Source organism: Grosmannia clavigera, assembly GCF_000143105.1.
Source record: "Grosmannia clavigera kw1407 unplaced genomic scaffold GCSC_132, whole genome shotgun sequence".
Lineage (NCBI taxonomy): Eukaryota > Fungi > Ascomycota > Sordariomycetes > Ophiostomatales > Ophiostomataceae > Leptographium > Leptographium clavigerum.
The window spans coordinates 283,223-305,398 of NW_014040810.1; the positions used below are offsets into that span (position 1 = coordinate 283,223).

The 22,176-nt window shown below is 53.3% G+C and overlaps 8 protein-coding genes across 8 annotated transcripts; 5 read left to right on the forward strand and 3 right to left on the reverse strand.

Moving 5' to 3' along the window:
* Positions 1-3,443: 3,443 nt before the first annotated feature.
* On the forward strand, positions 3,444-4,532 carry CMQ_5193 (tartrate dehydrogenase; the record flags this gene model as incomplete). Its single annotated transcript, XM_014318938.1, has 1 exon — positions 3,444-4,532. One exon carries the CDS (start codon positions 3,444-3,446, stop codon positions 4,530-4,532), a length of 1,089 nt encoding a protein of 362 aa, XP_014174413.1.
* A 113-nt stretch (positions 4,533-4,645) lies between these two features.
* On the reverse strand, positions 4,646-6,232 carry CMQ_5273 (gaba permease; the record flags this gene model as incomplete). Its single annotated transcript, XM_014319018.1, has 1 exon — positions 4,646-6,232. The coding sequence occupies one exon, from the start codon at positions 6,230-6,232 to the stop codon at positions 4,646-4,648; it is 1,587 nt and encodes a 528-aa protein (XP_014174493.1).
* A 1,370-nt stretch (positions 6,233-7,602) lies between these two features.
* On the forward strand, positions 7,603-8,057 carry CMQ_5171 (uncharacterized protein; the record flags this gene model as incomplete). Its single annotated transcript, XM_014318916.1, has 2 exons — positions 7,603-7,611; positions 7,842-8,057. The coding sequence occupies 2 exons, from the start codon at positions 7,603-7,605 to the stop codon at positions 8,055-8,057; spliced, it is 225 nt and encodes a 74-aa protein (XP_014174391.1).
* A 360-nt stretch (positions 8,058-8,417) lies between these two features.
* Positions 8,418-8,926, forward strand: CMQ_5246 (uncharacterized protein; the record flags this gene model as incomplete). The annotated part of the gene is made up of 3 exons (XM_014318991.1): positions 8,418-8,478; positions 8,542-8,670; positions 8,886-8,926. 3 exons carry the CDS (start codon positions 8,418-8,420, stop codon positions 8,924-8,926), a joined length of 231 nt encoding a protein of 76 aa, XP_014174466.1.
* A 703-nt stretch (positions 8,927-9,629) lies between these two features.
* On the reverse strand, positions 9,630-10,981 carry CMQ_5294 (uncharacterized protein; the record flags this gene model as incomplete). The annotated part of the gene is made up of 2 exons (XM_014319039.1): positions 9,630-9,662; positions 9,845-10,981. The coding sequence occupies 2 exons, from the start codon at positions 10,979-10,981 to the stop codon at positions 9,630-9,632; spliced, it is 1,170 nt and encodes a 389-aa protein (XP_014174514.1).
* A 1,819-nt stretch (positions 10,982-12,800) lies between these two features.
* CMQ_5333 (f-box domain containing protein) lies at positions 12,801-13,643 on the forward strand (the record flags this gene model as incomplete). The annotated part of the gene is made up of 2 exons (XM_014319078.1): positions 12,801-12,845; positions 12,918-13,643. The coding sequence occupies 2 exons, from the start codon at positions 12,801-12,803 to the stop codon at positions 13,641-13,643; spliced, it is 771 nt and encodes a 256-aa protein (XP_014174553.1).
* A 2,339-nt stretch (positions 13,644-15,982) lies between these two features.
* CMQ_5347 (glycoside hydrolase family 16) lies at positions 15,983-16,998 on the reverse strand (the record flags this gene model as incomplete). Its single annotated transcript, XM_014319092.1, has 2 exons — positions 15,983-16,634; positions 16,697-16,998. The coding sequence occupies 2 exons, from the start codon at positions 16,996-16,998 to the stop codon at positions 15,983-15,985; spliced, it is 954 nt and encodes a 317-aa protein (XP_014174567.1).
* Positions 16,999-18,319: 1,321 nt separating this feature from the next.
* Positions 18,320-20,008, forward strand: CMQ_5385 (uncharacterized protein; the record flags this gene model as incomplete). Its single annotated transcript, XM_014319130.1, has 2 exons — positions 18,320-19,012; positions 19,385-20,008. 2 exons carry the CDS (start codon positions 18,320-18,322, stop codon positions 20,006-20,008), a joined length of 1,317 nt encoding a protein of 438 aa, XP_014174605.1.
* Positions 20,009-22,176: the final 2,168 nt, after the last annotated feature.

Sequence of the window (22,176 nt, forward strand, 5' to 3'; positions counted from 1 at the left end):
ATTATATAGCTTGAGGTCACAGCCATGCTGTGTCTAACGGCAAGGTAGAATTGCCGTTGACGATGCTAAGTAGCCTAAAGGCCTAGGCCATCACCAACACCTCTGATGGCAACCGTCAATGCACAGGCCAAAAAAATCCAATGCCGGCTTTTGCATAGCATTCCCACATATTGCAAAAGCAGGGACCCCTTGCCTCGCAGTGTGGTAGGCAGAGTTGAATGATCAGTTTGTTTTTACACCATAGAAGCGTCTTGCCGTTGTTAGATCTGGTTTACTTCCCATATGCAAAGCTTATAACAGCATGTGCCTATTTGAACCTAGCGATTTTTGCCTCGTACCTACTTATTGTTGATGAATATATCACCCCTCACAGTGGACATGCTTCTTCTTCAACCACTTCGGTTGCCAATATCCTTATCTCGCATCATATATCTCAGACGGGCAGCCTCTTTGTGTCCACATTTTTCGTCCTTTTTATCCGCAGTCGATCACCTCGTTCTGCTAGTCTCTATAGCTCTGGCATTGTTTGCCTACTCTTATCAGCGTGTAGCTAGCTTATCGCCGACTTATTAGCCACTCTCTACATTGTCCCTGGTCAAAAACTGGCTAGGCTACCCTCCACCGGCTATTCGATGACGACGACGACTACCCCCCTAAGAGGACTAGAATTAGCTCAGTTTATCTCTAGTATTTGTATGCTTCGTCGTCCTAAGAACAGTCAAGCAGAAATATCATTTTAATGTTTCCGTAGACATTATAAAAAAAAAACGATATATTAGTAGTAACAACACCTTTTCCTCTCCTCTTTCTTTACAGGCCTGTAAAGTACCCGAAAAATCCAGTTGAATATCATTTGTTCTAATCTGTTTAACGTGTAGTAGTAGCAGTGTGCAAACAGCAATTCTTAGAAATAAACCAACGCTGAGTCTTAGATAGATGCTTTGCCTTACTACGTTCTGTTAAGCATGGTGTTGTACTTTAAAGCAGATCGTACAACATGTTCCGCATCGGGCACACCCAAATTTGGCAATTGTGCAGAGACTGCACCACACTTTGTCCTTCTGGTTCCATTTTCAGTGCTCTCTATTTCCCCGCTGTCCATGTTGTCTGTGATAGCCTTGTGCCGGAACCAGTTACTCCGTTCTTCGCTTGAGCATAGAGGCAAAGCATCCCACTCTGCCATACGCTCGGAGTTGTCCCTGAATGCCGGCATCTGAAAGCTAAGGAATGAGGAAGGTTGGCTGCCAGACATCGAGCTTGGCCCGTATTTATGCATTACATGAAATAACGCAGCTTCGGTCTCTGTCAGTCAAGTTCCCAGTCTACCAAGATAGCCTAATGTGATTCCCCTAGGTAGTTATTAGCTCCGAATGCTAGGCGGGGCAGAATGGTATTACCGTTTGCCCTGTTCGGGATACTGGCATTTGTCCGGTTCGAAGGAGCATTGAAAACAGAAGGGCCTGTGGCCAGTCAGCAAACGTAGCCCATCATCACGAATGATTTGAATCTTTTCATGCGGTGTACAGTCCTCTGTTGCAATATAACGAAAACGTTCAAGTTAGTCTGCCGATATAACGTGCATCAATCATCAGATACTGGGGATCTCACTTTACGCTTCTTCTGTCGGCATATCTCACAGGCTATTGCGTTGCGCATGCCCTCGCACGCTTCCTGCCTAAGCCCCATAAATGGCGAATGGCTGGACCTGGAAGTCCCACCTGCTGGGAAAAATATGCGGGAAACGCCCAATCCGTCCACCACTAGCACTTTTTCCACAGAAGACCAGGAGTCGCTGCTATGGTATAACCAGCTGCTCTCGAATACACTAGGCGCAGTAGAGAGCCATTTTCTGGCAGCTGCACAGTAACCGTCTGTGGATCCGACATGGCCGTACCTACGCTGATCGCCAACGGAAGATGGGTAGTTAGAAGCAACATATTACTGAAGCAGGCGCTTGCTGTCCGGACGTTGATCCAAACCACAAGAAAACCCAAGTTGATTAGGTAAAAGTCTCAACACCTGTATAAGCAGCACGGAGAGCCGCATCGGCAACGGGTTTTCACATTTAGGAAGTGGGCCCTGATTGATATAAAGCGCTACCTGGAAAGTATGAGCCGTCTGAAATAGGATTTGTAAGACGAAGTGACGAGGTGCAGAATGGCCAATAGCTTAAGGTGAGCAGTATATTCCTCCTGTACTGAGAAGCGTATTGCCTTCCTATTGAATGCCAAATTATACATTCCGTCTTCAGTCTTTTGCAAACTCAAAATTTCTAAAATGTTCTCTTCCTTCTTCCACTTTTCAATACTAAATGTACCTTGCCCGTTTGCTTATTTCGACAGCAATGGAAGAGTGAGGCCGAGGAGAAAGCCAAGGAGGAGAAAAGTGGAACGAGTGATGATCGTCACCGCCTGCTCCAGTCAGGTAGTTTCAACGTGAAGCATTAGTGAAGGTGTGAGGGTGAGTACTCTTCCTCGAGGAAGTTTGGAAGCTTCAAGGTAAGCATGGCCCTGTCAGAAAACAATCAAAAACTAACGACTGTGCAGCTTTTTCTCTCCCCTCCAACATGTCACCGCGACTTGTCAATTGCAAACGACCACACTGTTCCAACGACCGTGCTCCTCGGACAAACGAGTCGAAAACGAAAAACCGAACGCCCTGTTTAGGACATCCAAAATTGGCAGCGCTGCACGATCGTCCAGAAAATCTTGGCTATCAAAGCTAACACTGTGCAACTGCTCAACATTGATCAGTCTTGGCGCATCTAATCAGAACACAGCACAGATACTGCTACGACTGGGCCAAAGCGTTTCTGAAAAATAGCAAATGAATATTTGAAGCTACTTAAAATCCGGAAGGGTGGCACCGGCACTCAACCTATAGCATGTATTAAGATTGAAGCAGAGATTCCCTAAAAGGCAGGATTAGTCAGAAGAAGCACATGTTCAGTCAAGGTTCGGGGACACGAATGAGACGACAAACAACCTTACCAACGAGAATGGGATCAACAATACATTGTGCCCTTGCGCTAGAGTGATGCAAGAGCAGGGACATTAACAAAGTAAGATTTGATCTTTCCTTCCATGCGTCATAACTCTCCAGCTACACTTTACTATTCCATGATTGTATTGATTTAGTTAAAACGACCTTCCGTCTTGCATCTCGAACACCGGCGAAAGAGCCTAGAAGCCCCTGGTAGCGCACGGACCACCTTCTGATGGTATCTTATGATCACCTGACCACCGGAAGTCTGCCAGACAGAACTCAAGAACCAGTCATGCATGATCCAGCTTCCGCTGCAGCTATTACAGCTAGATCCGGTTAGAGCTTACGGTTTATTGCAATGCCGCAGACAATTCCACCCGCCATCGGGTGATTATGAGCCGTCGCATCTCCCGTGTGCTCGTCTGGTCCGCGACTCCTCGCTCCCTACAACCATAACGATGACGTCCATGACCGCCCGCAAAAGCTACAGCATCGCCTCGATGGGCGCCGACGGCATCGGCCCCGAGGTGGTAGCAGCTGGCGTGGAGGCGCTGAAGGCGCTGGCCGAGGTGTCACAGACATTTGAACTCGTCTTCACCGACTACGACTGGAGCTCGCAGACGTACAAGAAGACGGGCCAGTACATCCCGGAAGGCGGGCTGGAGCGGCTGAAGAAGCACGATGCGATACTGTTTGGCGCAGTGGGCGCGCCAGACGTGCCGGACCACATTTCCCTCTGGGGTCTCCGGCTGGCGATCTGCCAGCCGCTGCAACAGTACGCCAACGTGCGACCGACACGGGTGCTTCGGGGGACGCAGTCACCGCTGCGGAACTGCCAAGTGGGCGACCTGGACTGGGTGATTGTGCGGGAGAACAGCGAGGGCGAGTACGCCGGCCAGGGCGGACGGTCGCATCGGGGGCAGCCGTGGGAGGTGGCGACGGAGGTGGCCATCTTCACACGACACGGGGTCGAGCGGCTGATGCGATTCGCCTTTGCGACAGCCCAGGCGCGATCACGCAAGCTGCTGACGGTGGTGACCAAGAGCAATGCGCAGCGCAACGGCATGGTGCTGTGGGACGAGGTGGCCAGCATTGTGGCACGTGACTTTCCCGATGTCACAATCGACAAGATGCTTGTGGACGCCATGACGGTTCGGATGGTACTGCAACCGCAGAGCATCGACACGATCGTGGCCACAAACCTGCATGCCGACATCCTTTCGGACCTGGCGGCGGCTCTGGCCGGGTCCATCGGCATTGCGCCGACGAGCAACCTCGATCCCAGCCGGGAGAACCCGTCGATGTTTGAGCCCATTCACGGGTCTGCCTTTGACATCACCGGCCTCGGCGTGGCCAATCCGGTGGCCACATTCTGGACCGCGGCCGAGATGCTCACGTGGCTCGGTGAGCCGGCTGCGGCGGACCGGCTGATGGCCTGCGTCGAGAACGTCTGTGCGGCCGGCATCATGACTCCCGATCTAGGCGGCACAGCCAAGACGGCTGACGTGACTGCTGCTGTGGTGGCGGAGATCCGCAAGGGCAGCTGAGGGGTGGAAACCCCAATCGGGAGAGGATTTGATGATGTAATTCATTTAACTATGTACAGAAAGCTCTGCTATGCGCGCTGATATACACGGAGAAAACACAACGCACGCAGGCTCTACTCGGCCTTCTTGGATTCCTCGGCTGCCGCAGAGCTCCCATCCGACGGCTCGTCGTGGGCCTGGCCATACGTGGCCATGTCGACATCGGCAACGGGGCCGGTGTAGTTCTTGTGGCCGTCGACGATCCACTGGCCGGCAGCGATGACCAGGATGATGCCAAAGGCGACAATGCTGTAGTTCATGTTGTCGGCCGTAGTCGGGTGCTCGGGCGGGAAGAAGAAGAGGACAGTGGTCAGGACGGTCCAGAGGATGCCGACCATGTTGAGGGTCCAGCCGAGCGCGCCCTTGAGCTTGAAGGGACGAGATTCGGGCAGCAGGTTGCGGCCACGGAGACAGTGGATGGTGGGTGGGATGGCATAGGTGATGCCGAGGCAGACGACGCTGGCCGATACGATAGCGTTGAAGGCGCTGGTGGATCCGAGGAAGACGCAGCCGAAGATGATGACCCAGACCGATGTCCAGAGCATGGCATTGACGGGCACGTGCAGCCGCGGGTGGATCTGGGCGAAGAAGCTGCTGAAGGGCAGGCCGCGATCGCGGGCAAAGGCGTAGCTCATCCGGCTGCTCGTCGTCATCAGCGTGACCGAGGTGAAGACCATGCAGATGAGCGGGAACATCAGCAGGCAAATCGAGCCGGCCTTGTTGTTGGTGGCCTGGTAGATGGCCGTCAGCAGCGGACCGGCCGCGTTGCTGTTGACCGCGTCGACGTCAGTGATGACAAAGAGGATGCAGCTGAGGAAGACCCAGCCGGTAAACATGCCGATGCCGATGCTGTAGAGCATGATTTTGGGGCCCTCGCGCGTCGGGTTGGGGATCTCCTCGATCATGTGGATGACACCGTCGAAGCCGGTGAGGGCAAAGGCGCCCTGCAGCAGGCCAAGCAGCCAGGAGAAGCCGTCGGGCCAGCCGACCTCGTTGATGAACTTGCCATAGACAAACTCGCCCGACTGGTAGTTGGGCGAGGCACAGGCGAGGACGGTGATGCTGATGATGACAAAGCCGGCAACGGACCAGAGGAAGGCAGCCTTGGTGAAGAGCGGCAGCAGCCGGCTGGAGAAGGCATTGATGAAAAAGGAGCCGAGGGTGAAGGCGATGTAGATGAGGAATTGGTGCCAGGCGTGGTACACATAGTCTTCGTGCATCAGCGCGATGATGTCGATGATGAGCGTGCTGCCGAGCAGGCCGCCGCTGGCCGTGAGGCAGACCCAGGCGCCCACGTTGATCCAGCCGGTGGCGAAGCTGATGATGCGAGAGGCGCGCGGCCAGCTGACCTGGGCAGCCCAGTGATACTGGCCACCAGCCGTCGGCCAAGCCGAGAGAAACTCGGCCAGCGAGGCCGCTAGACAGAGGTTGCACACACCGGCCGTCATCAGGCCCCAGATCACCGCTGTTGGGCCGCCCGAGGTCAGGGCCAGGTTCAGCGACGTCGATAGGGCCGTCCAGCTGTTGAGAATGGCAAAGGCCAGGCCCAACATCGACAGCTTCGAAAAGTTGCGCGTGAGCTCCTGCTTGTGGCCGAGGCGCGCGAGCGCGTCCGCATCATCGGGCGACCCGCTAAACGCCGGCTTCTGTAGGTCCTCCATCGAGGACGAGATCGGGTGAGATCGAGGCTGCTGCCGGTGGGATTGCAGATGCCAGATGACAGATGACAACGGTCAATGCAGTGGATGCGACCGGATGGAGATGGACGAGGCACGACAAAGAAGAAGCCATGTCTGACATGGCCGAGATTATATACAGAGCATTGAGATACGGGACGGACCCACGACATGCACAGTAAGAGATCGACTGTGGATCAAGGCCGGTTGCAGTGACCGACGCCGCATCAGAATTCGGCTGGCCCTGCCTAATCCAGGCGACATGTGGATCGACCGGATTGCTTACTTGACGCGAACGTGTAATTAGTACAAAAAGCCTAGTTCCCCGGACTTGCCGTAACAGCAGAGCAGACGAGCTGTGGGATGCAGTCGAAGCTGTGACTAATTGCGCCTGTCGGCGAGCCCTACTGGAGGCGAAGTGGGTTCCAGCTCGCCTCTTTACGTAAATGGTTTCCGTACAGACAGCCTTCTCCGCAGATACGGTCCAAGTCCGGAGTCCGGAGTATTAGATCGCAGCTGTGCTGCACAGCTCTCGCCAGCCTTGTCAGCCGCAGGGCCAAGAGCCGCAATGCTAAGGAAACAGGCCAACCCAGCATGTAAGCGGCAGAAGAAATGCCTGCGATAAAGACAGGGGCATCTGCAGCCTACCGACATTCGCGCACGCGCTATCTTTCGTACTATTCTTCTGTTTTTTTATTGCCCGTTTACTTGGTTTTTCCCTCGCGCCAGGCTGCAAACAAATCGACCCCGTGGCCCAGCGCAAGATAGCAGCGGATCCGGGGTCCAGATAGGCCAGTGGAGGCCAGCACCCATGGCACGACTTTTATCTTTAGGTAAATGGGAAAAGTAATGGCAATCTACGACGTACACCAAAACCCTGCATAAAACCGCAACAGCCTGCACTAGGCCCCATCACTAAGCTTTTGCGCAGTATTACGCAATCCCCACTTAATGCATGTCTGCCCCTGCCTGATTAGATCATTCGATGCGCCCAACGGCCTGCATAAATGCCGTGACGCAAGTCTAACGTTTCTCTTTTTTCCATTTGTCTTCCTTTGGCCTTCTTCGCCCCTTCCTGCGACCCCCTGCCGTCGTACCCTTTCCTCTTTCTGCATCATATTCTGTGGGTCCTGTCCCTATCCTTGTGCCGACTGCATTACGAGCAATCGCCCTTCTGCCAATGCACTTTTCTCGAGCCTCTTTACGTCGTACTCCGTGTTTCCTCGCGAGACCCCACCGAATACCGTTACTCCGTCCTGCAAGCCACACGTCGCGTCGGATGATACGACGGGGACCCCCGCACGGCCGTGCAAGATACGAGCTGCCTTCCAGGTCACGGCACCTAGCAACACACAATGGACACTGTGAGTACGATATATGCACTCGTACGGAGCTTCCCAAGATCTGCATCACGGGACCAGCCGCCAGCTCGTCTTACTAAGGCATAACTTAGCAAAAATAGCGCGGGCCAAGAAGAAAAGTCAGTCTTGGTCGTGAGCACTACTTCGTACAAGGCGCCTATCCCGCCTGCCAAGTGGTGTAGCTCCGTCTCGAACGAGGTTGGTAAGCAAAAAAAAGTGGCTCGCTGGGCTAGCTACGGAGCATCCGCGCCCTCGCTAGCCTACTCAGTGGACCGGCCCACGCTTTACTGCGGAATCAGGGCCTGTACGGAGTACGAGTAGAGCCTTGGCCAGCAGAAGCCGCACTATCTTACGACAGGTCCCAGGACCAGGCCCAAAACGCTTTATCTGCGTGTCAGACGACGTCGCGTGTTGACGTGCGCATCTGCGGCCACCGAAGGCTGTGCTAGGAAAAGAGCAGCTTAGGCTGCGTCAACGGCTGGCTCCTGTGGCTTGTGCTGGAAATTAGCAAGCATCCTCGCTAACCATTCTCGCTCCAGAACCGCGCCCGTGCCATACTGCACACGAGGATCCAGGCTATGGCGAACCAGACCAATCTCGCATTCTTGCTAAAGACACGAGACGCATGATTAATTTGACTACGTAAGACGTCTGCCACCACACCAGCACCAGCGGGTCGGCTGTCATTCCTCTTGGCGCGGCGAATGCATTCTGCAAGCGTCGACTTTGACGACTCCCACACGAACAGAACATCAAATGGGCGAGGAACCAGATGACGACAAGACCCCATCTACAAGAAACCCCTGGACATGGAGATGGCAGGAAATTTGGGTGCGGTGAAGGGCCTTGGGGTCGTTGAGGAAGAGCCGCGTAAGCGAGATGCTCACAACGGTGTGATGGCCAGGCTGACTGTCGTCACAATGACGATGATAGTGCAGGCAAGTCGTCGGCTTAGTCAGCACTTACGAAGCAGCTGGCCACACAAGCGCGTACGAAAGAGCTTCGGCAAGCGGGACAGTGAACATGGTGATCTAAGCGGTGTTGCCGGTTGTATCTTTGTAGGTAAGTGACTGATGTGTACCATCTGGGAGTTTGAGAGAGTAGAACGCAAGACTCGGGGTCGCGTGACAACAAAGCCGGCGTAACAAACACCCATCACCAGGTACGGACCACGATTTCCGTGGTGATGTGCCTTTTCTTGCTAGTTCCAGACATGTAGTTCGCTTCTCTGACTGACACACTGATCGGCTTTCCACTGGAATGTGGCCAATGTGTAGATACTTCGGTTGCTTCGGCCGTCAATTTACCAGGAACGTGATCGTTTTCACGAACCCGCAAAGCAGAGATACTTCCGTAAAAGCCCCAACTTCGTTGGCTGGGTAGCTGATACATGGCTAAGAATACGTTTAAACCTTGTCAACGACACTTGACGTCCACTAATCGCCCAGCGCAGCTATGTTGTTGGAGCTGACACAGGGGCTGTGGCCGTACAACGGCTTTACAAATTGACTACCTGCCAACATCACCGACAACCCCTCTTGGGACCAGACCGGTTGTGATCGGCAAACAGGCCAACCGTCGCCGACACATGATTAGTCATTTAAGTGCAGAATTGCTATCAGTACAGCCAAGATCATAGCAGGCCGTATGTTGTAGATGACCGGAACTGAACAGAAGCAACTCTACTGGTGGAGATATCATAGGTCAACGGACCGGTTGTGGTGGGTTTAAAAGTATGGCCACTTTCTCTCGTCAATAGCACTGTCATCTCATTCTCACCGCCGCCCTCGCATCGCGATTGTGCAGAGGAAACCGGGTATTACGGTTCATCCTCAGTCCTGTTAAGGCACTTCAAACTATCCAGATTGGACACAAGTCAGAACACGAGACACATGTAGAACCGGCATCTCTCCAGAAGAAGCGCAGTTGCCAATTTGCAGCTAAAACAACTATACTCAAAAGTAAGTACATGCAGGCAAGCAGACTATGTTGCAACCTATGTCAATCTAAATAGCCGCGGCCTACGATATAGCGAGCGCCTTTAGCGAGGTCCCCTATAACCGGCGGAAAAGTACCGAACAGTCTTAGATCCAACGACGAGTTCCTTATGGGGATCAACCGTGTTTGATCTCCAATGATGGAATTCGACTGCTTGTAGATTTGAAAGACGGCCTTTCTGGATTTGGCTTAACACGCTCAAAAGCCCCGGAAGCTCATATCCATACTTAATTCTCACCTTTACCTTCAGATGTTCGAGAGACTCTGGAAGCATGTATCCCAGTCTGCTCGTGTGTATGTCGATGGAGAACTCGTCAGCGAACAGTGTCTTTAGATGATCGAATTGAAGTAGAAGGTCGTCGTCTGGCGTCAGACGTCGCTTGTCAGCCGAATGATTCCCCACGTAGATTTCCAGTGACGTCAATGTATGTCGCCAAGGCAAGAGAATGATCAGTATGTCGCGAAGGGAAATGTCAAGCTTCACACGATGGCATATGCTCAACCCGACTCTGTAGTCGATTTCCACGGAGCTAAGGTTGGGACCCATCGCGGCGAAAAGCCGGCTGAGCTGCACCAAGGGAAGTTCAGGTTCAAGGCTGATTATGATGTGCCTTATCCTATTCAGCTTAGCCGTGATGCCAACTGCAGTGAGGCCTTCGTCGGTGAAGACGGTAGGCAAAGAAACCTGTGCGTGATTGAATATGTACAGTGTCTCCACGTTCGGAGCCATGTGAAGTATGGCGCTTCCCATGTTTAGGTCCAAGTCCGCATCAAATAGGAGACTGAATTCGGCACTGGGCCAAAGGCTAAGAGACACCACTCCCGGCAACACGATGTCGTCATTCACGCCGGCGATAAGGGGCATCGTTCCTCGTTCTGGAAGGTGTAAAGAGACATACTCGACCTCTGGTATGCGCCGAAGGAAGCAAGTCAGCCATACTTGATAGAAGGCCGTCGCCCGAACCATCCACCACGGACTTTTTCTTCTAGGGGGAATGCGTGAGCATTCTTCATTGTAGTATTTGACTATCATCCGGATGATGTTGATGGGAGTGCCGCTGGGCTGTTCGTAGAAGAGCTCGGTCTTGGGCCGTTCTCCCAAGTCAATGTCGAAACGGATTTCCTTTAGCATAGAGCCCATGTCGGGCTTCCGGGAAAGAAAGACAGCCTTATCGTAAAAGACATCGAGGTCGTAGATACGAAGCAATCTGTGGCAGAAGTGGGCGAGAACCTGTCGCAGAGAGCTCTCACGATATAGATACGATATCGTCTCCCGTGGGATGTCAGCACGCCAGCCATTCCACTTCTTCTCGAAGAGGTACGAGAAGATCTCAATCCGGAGCTCCATAGGGAGACGACCGAATAGTTGCAGCATTGTTGCTGTTAGCGTGGTATGTTGTGAGACGAAGATAGTGCTGCTACAGGCACCGTTGATAGAGGGAAGAGCAAGGCGGATGAGCAGATGGCAGGAGGTTGTTATATGCAATATTGCAGCCTCTGCTTCGAGAATTCGTGACTGACTTTGGTGGCGGCTGTTAAAGACGGGCAGTGGACGGATCCGGTGATGCTGAAAGAAGCGTAGAATAAAGAAGCCGGGCCTTGGACAGGCTGTTGGCTAGAGCCACGCGCCTTGCAGAACAAAGAGCCGGACAGGGATCGAAGAACAGGCAAAGGCCAGGCCTAAAGCGTTCCCAAAAGACATTCCGTATCAGTCAATTCCAGTCTTGGCGCAAAGCTTGCTGTTGTAGGTGTCGCTTCGCTGCAGGAGAACCCATTTTGGTCTGGCCATCTCGATCACCAGGTCGGCGAGAGAGGGCGACGAGGACTTGCGCTGATCTTATACCCACAGGCCTGGTTCGACGACAGACAGCGCGTTCTTACGATCTCGAACATCATCTACACAATAGGGGACGTTAGAAAAATGGGACGGCATTTGTATGCTTAACGGAGGGAGTGCCAACCTTGAAAATTTCGGCCTTTGTGAAAGTCGTAACAACATCCGGATCCGGCGACAGAAAAAAATGAGCGGAAGACAGCATTCTGAAATCTCGGCCTCTAACAGCGACTGATTGCTCCGATACGAGGAATCTGCAGAAAATTAAGCGAAGCATACTCCCGTGTACAAATCTCATCACTTGTACCTAATGCGAGTGCCGCCAAGAGAATGCAAATGCCACTTAGCTGACGGGCCGGCCATTTGGCGTCAACATCATGCCGCTGCCGTCGCTGGTGAAATCACATGCTGCATCCCTTCGGCACAAACGTTCACAAGCACACGGACCGGCTATATGCACGGACGGAGCTTACACAATTGCAGTACATCTGGAATGACTAAGGTGCATTTAGGCAGACTGTTTCGGACAAGAGATCCCGGTGGACGCACATGCACTTTCCGGTGATAAAAGGAGGCGTCGTATACGTCAGTGTCACCACCCCATGCCGACCAGAACCTCAGCCGCTCGGAAACAGAAACGGTATGGGGGTGTCTCTTGTCGTGGCCAGCCGGGACCGTACCCTCGTCCGGTTTGCTAGCAGCCAGCCGCCGATTGGCCGCATGGGGAGGTGGTGTGAACCAGGCTTGTTCGACAATATTGCACACGAATATGCGCTCAGATGGCGAGAATATTCCCAGTCCTGTGCCCACGAGAAGCTCCGATTGGGCAGTGGTTGTTTCTGCTGGCCAGGCAGTGCCCCCGACGAAAAGTATATAATGAGCTGATGGAATTTAATCGACCGAATCGAACCTGTTCTGTTTTCTTCTGCAAGTCTTCACAAGTTTTCTGCATTTTCTGCAGCTTTTTGTGAATTACTCATCCTCACCTTCGTCATTACTCGCGTCAGCCGGTCGACTTGAGCTGCTCCTCAATCTGACAGCCGACAAACCGTTTGACAGAAAACAAGGTGGGCACGCATCAACCCACTTCATCCCAGCGTTCCCTAGAAACAGCTCGGATCCTGGTTAAGTGTCCATTAAACTAGAGCCAACCCGCAATCAAGCATGCAAGTTCTACCATGGCCGACTGTCGATGAGGACTTAGAGGGTTTGATCTTAGCTAACATCGTGCCGTGTTGCTTGCTTATCTATTATTATACAGCGATACTACCATTTGGACAATCCGAAAGACACAGCCTGCTGACTGTTTAGGGACGCTGTCGTTGGTTACTGGACATATAGAGTCTCATTGAAAGCCACCATGGGCCGCCCGTGTCCGAAGACCGCTTTTGTCATTCCCACAAAGGTGAGAAATCTCCCTGAAAAATCCCCCAACTATTTTTCGTAGTCGTGTAATCACATAATGCCTGTGTCTTAGCTGCTCGAAGCATCACCGAACACGGATGCCCACATCCTTCGACTTCCGACCGAGCTCCTCCTCTCCTTCCTCTCCCTGATCAGCACTGAAGACAAGATATGTTTCGCCTTGACCTGCAAGCGAATTCTCCAAGCGTCCACCCTGCAGCCGTTCCTGATCCCATCTGTTGACAGGCATCGGAGTCTGGGCCCTTGCAGACATATGCAGGGCCTGCTGGCCCGAGTTAAGCCGCGGGATGCAAAGGGACGGAAGAAGAAGACAATTGCCATCTGCGCCTACTGTGTGCGGTATCGGCCCAAGAAGCCGTCTTATTGGGAGAAGTTCTTTCGGGAGGGTGTCAGTGAAGCCCAGTGGACCGGGCAGCTGGACTTGTGGAGCCGGCTGAAGATTGGCGAGTGCCCGGAGTGCTGGTATAAGCGGGCGATAGCACAGCTGCAACAGCTCGCCGCCGAGAAGGTCGCTGCTGATATCGAGGCGCAGCTCGCCAGCGAGATCGCCGCCCAGAATGCGATAGCCACTCAGAACGGAGACCAGGCCCAGAATGACTCCGAGAGCGACGACAACATGGATGATATCTCCTTGTATACCACTTCTTCCGGATACGGTCCTTCCGAGTACGAGTCAACCAGATTTGATTCGGAAGAGGAGGAGCTGGGAGTGGAGGACTCCGAGGACTACTCTGACGAGGAGTCTTCCTCCAAGTCAGACGTGGACATGGAGATGTGAGAGGGCGAGCAATCGCTTCAGCACACAGCACAGTACTGTTTTGGGGGACTTGTCCGTTGCACCCAACACACTATGACTGGCTTGTTTATTGGTTATATCACATTGCCCGTAATACACTCTCGTTTATGTCGCATAAACGCTGGCAGATTCGCGCCTTTCGGGAGTAGCCGTGCCAACTGTTGATTGATGTCAAGCATTGGAATCCGCCACACTGTGGCCCTTCCGCCCCACTTGGTCGTACGGGCCTGTGATTGGTTAGAAGGCACAAAAGCGGGGCCTGGCACTAGTATTAATACGGATCCCCTGAAGGGTCGCGATGTATCTATTTCTTCCTTAGTACACAACACTCTTTCGCCCACACTAGACCCTATTCAGCCTCCTGCTCCTCACAGTGCATCACGTTATATGACCGCTACGTATAGCCTCCTTTAACCTTGACAATTGAGAGACTTTCGAAGATAAAACGTGGCAAATGTAGCTTCCGTGATGGCCCTAAAGATGCGGGGTAACAGCCCCTGTGGTTCAGATTAAGGCTTCGTCCTTTAGTGCAGAGACAAGCTGTGTACGGAGTAGAGAAAGAGCACATCCGCACTTGCTCTAAATCGCTTTGTTAGTACTGTCCTCTCAAGTCTTCCAAGGTCACGTCACATTTGCAGCGCAAGGTACAAAATCGTAGGCAAGTAGGAACCAAGCGCATTCGCATTCGCACGGTACGGGTAAATTTTGTTGTCCACCAATCGACCCCTATTATTTTTTATGGGGCCTTTCCGCGTTATCTTACAAAAAAAGATCTTCGCCACTTCGCCAACTTATTCCGTCGTACTGTTAGTGGCCCAGGCACGAGTTGAGCGGTGAATTCTGCTGAAAGCTACGGTTGCAAGGCGTCGCGGTGCCTGTAAGCTTCGGAGAACTAAGCCTTCAACACGAGTCTTCCGTCAAGCTAATAGACAAGCAGTAATAGACCAAGACACCGCGAAAACGAGACCACAACATGCAGACCAATTGAAGTTTCGACTCCAACGAAGGGCCCCTAAACCTAAGACGCGTCTTCGACAATAGCGCAGCCGTCCACTGCCACCAAAAACACGACTTCAGACCGTGATGAGCCTGTTTCTATGGAGTACTCCGTACCGTTACTCTCTTCGCTAGCTCCGACCAGCCTGAATGCAGACAAGGGCAAGAAGGAAAGGACGATAAAACAAAAATCGGGGCAGATGGTTACAAGCCGGATGGACCGCGTCGCCTTCGTGGAGATGTCGGCAAAGAAGCTCGAAGCACACATCGGTGGAGGTCGTAGGCTGCCATACGACGTTGACGAACTCTACTACCCAATACCAAACTCTGCGCAGGTATCTTTCCTTCTTACAGAGAAAAGGAAAGCGTAATCGGTAATGTAAAGGGGCCAAGTCCGCTTCGCCATATTTTAAGCATCCAACTAGACATATTGGGGGACTGTACTCCGTATTCCATAGATTTCAGATTTGACATCGTAAGATACAATGGATTATGGAGTACGGAGTACCCCAGCAAGACTTTCGATGGAAATACTCCGCCATATTTACCGAACACGAACCTCCTGGTTCCTCCCAGCAAGTACGGAGTACGGAACAAATTGCCTGAAATATGAGGTTGTCATGGTGGGTCTACGACGAAGCAGGAAGACTGAAGACAAGTCGAGTCGAGTCAGTGAGTCATGGATCAAGAGATACAATATATACTTTTTAACTGTAATACTTTCGAGTAATAGATGAAGGAACTAAAGCAAGGAGATGTTGGACTGAAACGTATAGCGTAGGTTGCATAATCACATTTACAAAGGCTTACACGGAGATGCGAGGTAGACTAATCTCAGAGATAGATCGAGAAGTATAAGTAAATAGTGCCAAGATACTAAGCAACCAGCAGAAGCTCTGAAAAGTTATTCAGCTCTTTTAGTTTAGATGCCTTGACTTGGCAGGCAAAAAAAGAAAAGAGAGATCTAATTATTTACGAAATATAAGAGGACGTCTTAAAAAAAATAGCCTTTTTTCTATCACAATAAATCAAAGGCGGTTTAATTATAGTTGTCCGTATCGGTACAGAGACAACACCTTCACGACAAGCACGAATGCAGGACGTCTTTCTTGGATGGTAGATCCAAGACACAAATTGGCTTATGGCGGCTTGCACCGATTCAGTGCGGGTTTCCTACGCAACTACAGAGTACTCGTACGCTTAGCGTTGCATGTAGGCATAGTGGTCATGGCAACCACCTCTGATGCAGTTACGATATGTGAAAAAACATGAGCTATTCCTAGCGTTCATACATTTTGTTGCTCGGAAACGGTGCCCCCGCACCATCAGTACGTGTACCCGAGCGAAACGTTCTTGTCGTTCCAGTCGGCATCAAATTTGGCCCAGCCGCCGTCCTCCTGCTCACTGGCGAGGAAGAGCGAGTCGACGACGAGGTCGTAGCGGCCGTCGGCGGGGGTGTGGCCGGCGCAGACGTTGCCGCCCATGGCGATGTTCAGCAGGATGGTAAATTCACGCAGGGGACGGGTGCCGGACGGCACGGCGGCTTTGAGGACGGGGCGGCCGTCGAGGTACCAGAGAAGACGGCCGTGGCCGGCGATGCCACTGGGCTGGTCCCAGACAAAGTCATAGCGGACGGAGCGAGCGTGCATGTCGGCAATGGGCGTACCCAGGACGCGGTGCTTCTGCTGCTCGTGGTGATGGCCCCAGTGCAGACACGAGCGGTTCTCACCGTCGCCGTTCCAGGTCTCAGCAATATCGATCTCGCCGTCGGTCGGCCAAGCAAACGGCTCCTGTGGCAACAGCCAAAAGGCCGGCCAGATACCGGCGGCACAGGGCGACTGCACCAGACCGGTCAGCACGCCACGGTCGCGGCCGAGAGGCTGGCGGCTGACCAGACGCGCCGACGTGTAGCGGCGGTCCGGGTCGGCCGTGCTGTTGTCGGCGATCGCGCGGATGACCAGCTTGCCGTCTTGGGTGCTGTGAGGTCAGCATGCGCCTCCCTAAGCGACTGTCTGAATTGAGACCAACGCCCCACTCACTAGAACGAGTTCTCTGGGCTGTCTGTGTAGAATTGCAGCTCCTGGTTCCCCCAGCCATTCTCGCCATGGCCAACCTTGGCATCCCAGTCGACGCTCACGGGCCCGTCTGGTTGGAAGACCGGCTGGCCAAACAGGTGCCCATCACCGCCGCCCGAAGCTACTCCAGGTCCGCCGGCTGCCAGTGGCTGCTGCTGCTGCTGTTGCTGTTGCTGCTGTTGCTGCTGTGATCTTCCCACATGTGGCTTCGACTTCCGGCTCTCAAACTCGCCCTTAAGGCGCTTCAGCTGGTCTCTCCACGGCATGGCGACAGTGTGCAAAGGGTGCGGATAGTGTAGTGCGATTTTACTGGTGCACAAGCGAAAAGTGCTACGCACAAAAGGAAGCAAGGGTGGCCGTCGTCATAAGCACAAGAATAACCTGTCTGCCTGATGAACGCGTGCGCGTTCCGGCCGCTTCCGTGCCCGCGCTTACCAAATCATAAAGGGCCCCACAGGTCTACAGCAGCAAATGGGAATGGGCAAAAAAAGCGGAGATGGCGGGTTTGGCTTTCAAACTTTGTCAACAAGTCTAAAACTCTGTCTGTAAGTAGATTAACCTTGTTGCAGCTTCTCCGCCGCTAGGAAACGGCTGCCGCTTCAAGAAGCCCCTTTGGAGGACGCGCGCGGCATCGTGCGGCTCTGTTAGTTTCAGCCCCTCGCTTCGCTTAAAGGCAGAGCTGTTTGGGTGTCGGCCGGGGTGGTTTCCAAAAAAGGGACCGAGCGGCCGCCTAGAGCTGTGATCGCCGTGATGCTATACGTCGTAGACGGGATTGGCAGTGTGTTTGGCCATTTGTCCTTTCCTTCCATCGACCAGCCATTGATCAACCGTCGACCGTCCATCGTCTACTCCACCATCCACCATCCTCCACCATCCAATATCGGCTAAGCATCAGACGGCCCTTTCATTTAGGACATGGAATCAAATGAAGAAGCTGGCTAGATGGGTGTCCCACCAGGACGGTACGAGGTCGCAATTTCGGCAGCCCAAACTGGCTCTAGGGCGATGGCGAAAAAGGTTTGCTGCAGATTAGGTCTAACCATAACCGAGGAGCTCGGCTTCTTAGCTCCACTCCCGACCGGACTGCAAGCGACCAGACGTTGACCGCTTCAGAATCATTCCATTTCTACTCCGTACATTGTATGCATATTCTATCATCTTCGACACTCGTAACAGGTGGAGTGACCTGAACCCCTGTTGCCCCGACCCCACCTCAGCGATATCACAAAACCGGCGTTGTCAGGATGCCGCTGGAAACAGCCGATGAGGCCACAGTCCGGATCCTGTTCGGTGCCACAGTTCGGACGAAGCGCCCGTTAGCCGACCAGCTACTTAAGGCGGCCGACGGTCCTCGTCTGGTCTTCTGTCCTTCTCTTCTCCTCACCATCATCTTTGACCTTGGCAACTGCTTCATTCTCTCTTTTTCTCTTCCACACAGGTTCTGCGAACCTCTTCATTTCTTTCACTCACTGATTCTCTTGGCTGTGCCATTTATCTCATTTTACTCCACGACATATCTCTGTCATTTTTCACTCCAACACCTCCATCACCAACAACCATCACCAACCGATCACCATTTCAGACAAAATGAAGTACGGTAGCGCAGCTGTTCTCTTCGCCGGCATGAGCCTTGCCTCGGCCGCCAGTCTGCCGACAGAGCGGACGCTCAAGGCCCGTGAGGTGCCGCAGGAGCACTCGCACAACCGCTTCCTCGACCTCGTCCGGACGTCGCTGAGCACGAACAACCCCAAGGGTATTTCCGACCCGGTCTTTGGCCTGCTCGGCAACGCCGCCGCGGCCGGAGGTGCTGGCAAGGTCACCAACCTCGACTGCCTGCAGCAGGAGACGGCCGACCAGGCCTTTACCAACGCCAAGACGGCTGGCGACATTCCCGGTATGGCTGGTGCCCTGCTGTACCGCTCGATCGAGCGCAACACCGGTGCCGTCGGCAAGGCCAGCGTCATCTGCAACGAGACTGCCACGAACCCCGAGATCGCCGCTGTGTCGCAGCACCAGGACCCTGCGTCGTCTGGCGCCGCCGCTACCAACAAGGCCATCGTCCTGGCTCTGGCCAAGCAGCTGGCAGCCATCGGTGCTGACCCGCTTCTCGCCCTCGAGAGCGGCACCTTTGCACCCGGCAGCCTGAGCGACACCACCGCCAAGGGCAACTCCTGCGACACCGAGGCTGACGAGCCCGGCTGCATCTTCACCCAGAACCTGCTGGTCCTCGACGCCTCCGAGGCTGAGATCAGCGCGGCCGTTGCCGGCATCAAGCCCACTGTCACCGGCACTGGTGCCATCAGCGCTACCGACATCAAGCTTGCCGGCCTCGCCGTCGCTACGGGTGCTGCTGCTGCTGATGCCACGTCTGCTGCTGCTGCCACTGCTGCTGCCACCACGGCTGATGCTACGTCTGCTGCTGCTGCCGCCACTGTTGCTGCTGCTTCTTCTGATAGCGTCTGTGTCCAGTCCACCGTCATGGTCACCATGACCGTGTCTGCCGGTGCTTCTGTGGCTGCTGCTGCCTCGTCTGCTTCGTGCAGCGTCATCACCACGACCGTTGCTGCCAACGCTGCCAGCTCCCTGGCCACCGTCACGACTGCTGCTTCCACTGCTGCCGCCTCTGGTAGCGCCAGCGGTACCAACGTCCAGAAGTTCACCGGCACGCTCGGCGCTGCTGCCCCGGCCATCGAGTCCAGCGCGAGCTCGCGTCCCTTCACCGTCAACGGCAACACGTTTGTGAACCTGGCCGCGGCTGTTCAGCGCTCTTGCGACGTTCAGCGCAACGCCTGCTTCAACGCGGCCAACTCTGGCAAGCTGACCGGCGGCACCGCCCAGTGCGACACCCAGGCCACCGCCTGCTCGGCTGCCAACTCTGCCTCGGCCAAGATGCTCCGCCGTGCGTCCGACTTTGGTACTTGCAGCACTCCGACGATCCTGTTCAAGTCTGGTCTTGACGGCCGTACCACCGATGCCTTCATCGCCTCCGACCAGACCGACTTCAACCACGGCTCGGCCCTGAACATTGCCGTCATCGCCGGCTTCATCTGCCAGCGCCTCCAGTCGTCCTGCAACGCCGCTGCTAATGTGGTCTCGTCCTGCACCAGCGCCTCGGCTGCTGCCGTCGCCACGACCCAGAACCAGGCTGCTGCGGATGTATTCAACAGCATGATCGGCGCCGGCTCAGCTGCTGCAGCTACCACTACGGCTGCTGTCGTCGCTGCTGCCGCCACGGCCGCGGCCTCGCAGGTCCTGACCATCACCCAGTGCGCATAAGCGTTTCGACTGGACAGGGACACAGACAGGGATTGAGAACTCGTTGGTAACTTGGAAGAGAGCATTTTGCATAGCAGTGTATCATAGGACAAGGGCTGTACGTATTGAACTATAGCGAAATGCAAAGATATGGGGACATCAAGTATCGTTTGCGTGTGATCGACGGTTAGATTTACAGTGTGATCGCCGTTTCAGATATTAATAGTTTCAAGCTTCGGATTTTGTACTCCTGATGGTCTTCTTAGAATTGTTAGCGCCATCTTATGCATCTTGTATTGTAAACGAAAGATCGCTGTACCCCGTATAGATATGCACTAGTTTTAGTGCATGAGAATACATGCACTTTCGTCATATAACTCTGCAAGCGGGTGATAACATAATATATGCAGATCGTACAATCCAGCCTCTGGCCGTTGCACTTTGCCTAAACATAAATCTTCAAAATATGACGTTGGCTTTTTCTTTAGAATTTATGGAGGTTTCCAGCTCCAAATCGTCCATCGCGTCAACATGGCACGCCAACCCATAGTCTAGTCTATTCTAAATACGTTACCTAGAGGCTGGCTAAATATCGTGCGCTTTTAAGTGTACTCGCGCTTCGACCGGAATTATGCCAATGCTATCTTCGTTGCCGGACGAGGTACCCGTCTCATATACCCCCTCTTCCGAAGCCGATCTTGCTGCCTTCCAGTTAAAAAAGTAAGCCAAGAGAACGGCACAAACGATTTGCACGATCTAGAAACCTGCTGCCGTGAAATTCCCGGACCGAACACCCGGCTGGTACACATTTTGAAAAACGGCCAGCGGACTGTTCACAACGTCAGTACCGAATGCCGGTCTAGGATTGGGCAATCTTACATGGTGGCAGCAAACGTCTGGGACCAAACCTGCAAACCGGCACCCGCAAACGCTCGTGTGGCTAGATCACCAGCGCTACTTTGTCAGTGGCACATACTAACAGTATCGCAGGGATTTGCTTACAGTATTTCGTTCGTCCAGGCCCAAAACATGCTTTCGACTGGTTTAGTAGATCTTAGCAATGTGCAAGGCAAAGAGTAAACATACACATTCGAGGACTCTCCAACGCCGGTAAGATAGTACAAGACAATGGAAAGCCTTATCCTTCGGGAAGACTGGCGTGGTGGCTAAAAGGATGCAGACAATAAAGTCGATAAACCCGGCTACAACCAGAATGGGCCATCTTCTGCCTTTCAAGACCGTGTCACCTGGGCCGGTCAGCAATTGGCGACGCCGACAGTAGAACGATATTGAATATTTGCTTACTAATCCAAGCCAAAGATGTGGTGATGAGAATGTTCACGGCGTAAATGGGAGTAGTGTAGTTGTCTGTAAAGTTAGTAGGCGCTAGCTTATATGCTTATCTTCATACTGGGGCTGGCTCACTGATTTGCGCGACAGTATATGATTTTGGCTTAATCTTGTTCCAAGCCTTAAACCAGAATGCCATAGACTGGTGGGGGATGTAGCCGATATTTTGGGAGCTTTACAGTGTTAGCGGGTCAAATAAGGCCGATCTAGGTGACTTACGCGGCAATCAACCAAAGAATCCAGATTTCGGGTGTAGCAACCCAACGGAGAACATGTCTGTGTTAGTGCATGTCTAGGTTCGATAGGTTCGATATTTTGTAACTCGGTCCATTCGTACCTGTTGCTTGGTAAACTTTCCTTGTCTGACACGACCTTCTTCTGGCTTCCGGTCTCTTGCCAGCTCGATTTCCTGCTCGAATTAGCTTCGTTTGCAGTCCTTGCATCGTTTCATTCCTACCTCTGCTGAAAGCATAAAGTTCGGCTTCAATCTAGCGGGAGACCTCGGGGAGAAGCCAAAACTGAGGAAACAGAATGCCAAGTGAAATCACACCGTCGATTACGAACAGCTTTTAGGATGGTTAGCCACCGCTGTTCTTGAATGGTAAAGAGCTTGTCAATCTTACCCAGCGCCATCCTGACATCCCTCCTCTGCCGTCAAGACCGTTATATGCGGCGGCTATGCAGACTATCAGCATGCGCGATGGTCAAACCAATGTGAGCGACGTACTTTGAAGATAAGCGCTAAACATTGGTGCCGCATTGGATGCCTTATTAGTAATGGCTAGCCGCTACAAGGCTGTCAGTGCTGGCCGTTTTCCTGCCAGGTATTCTTTTGCAAG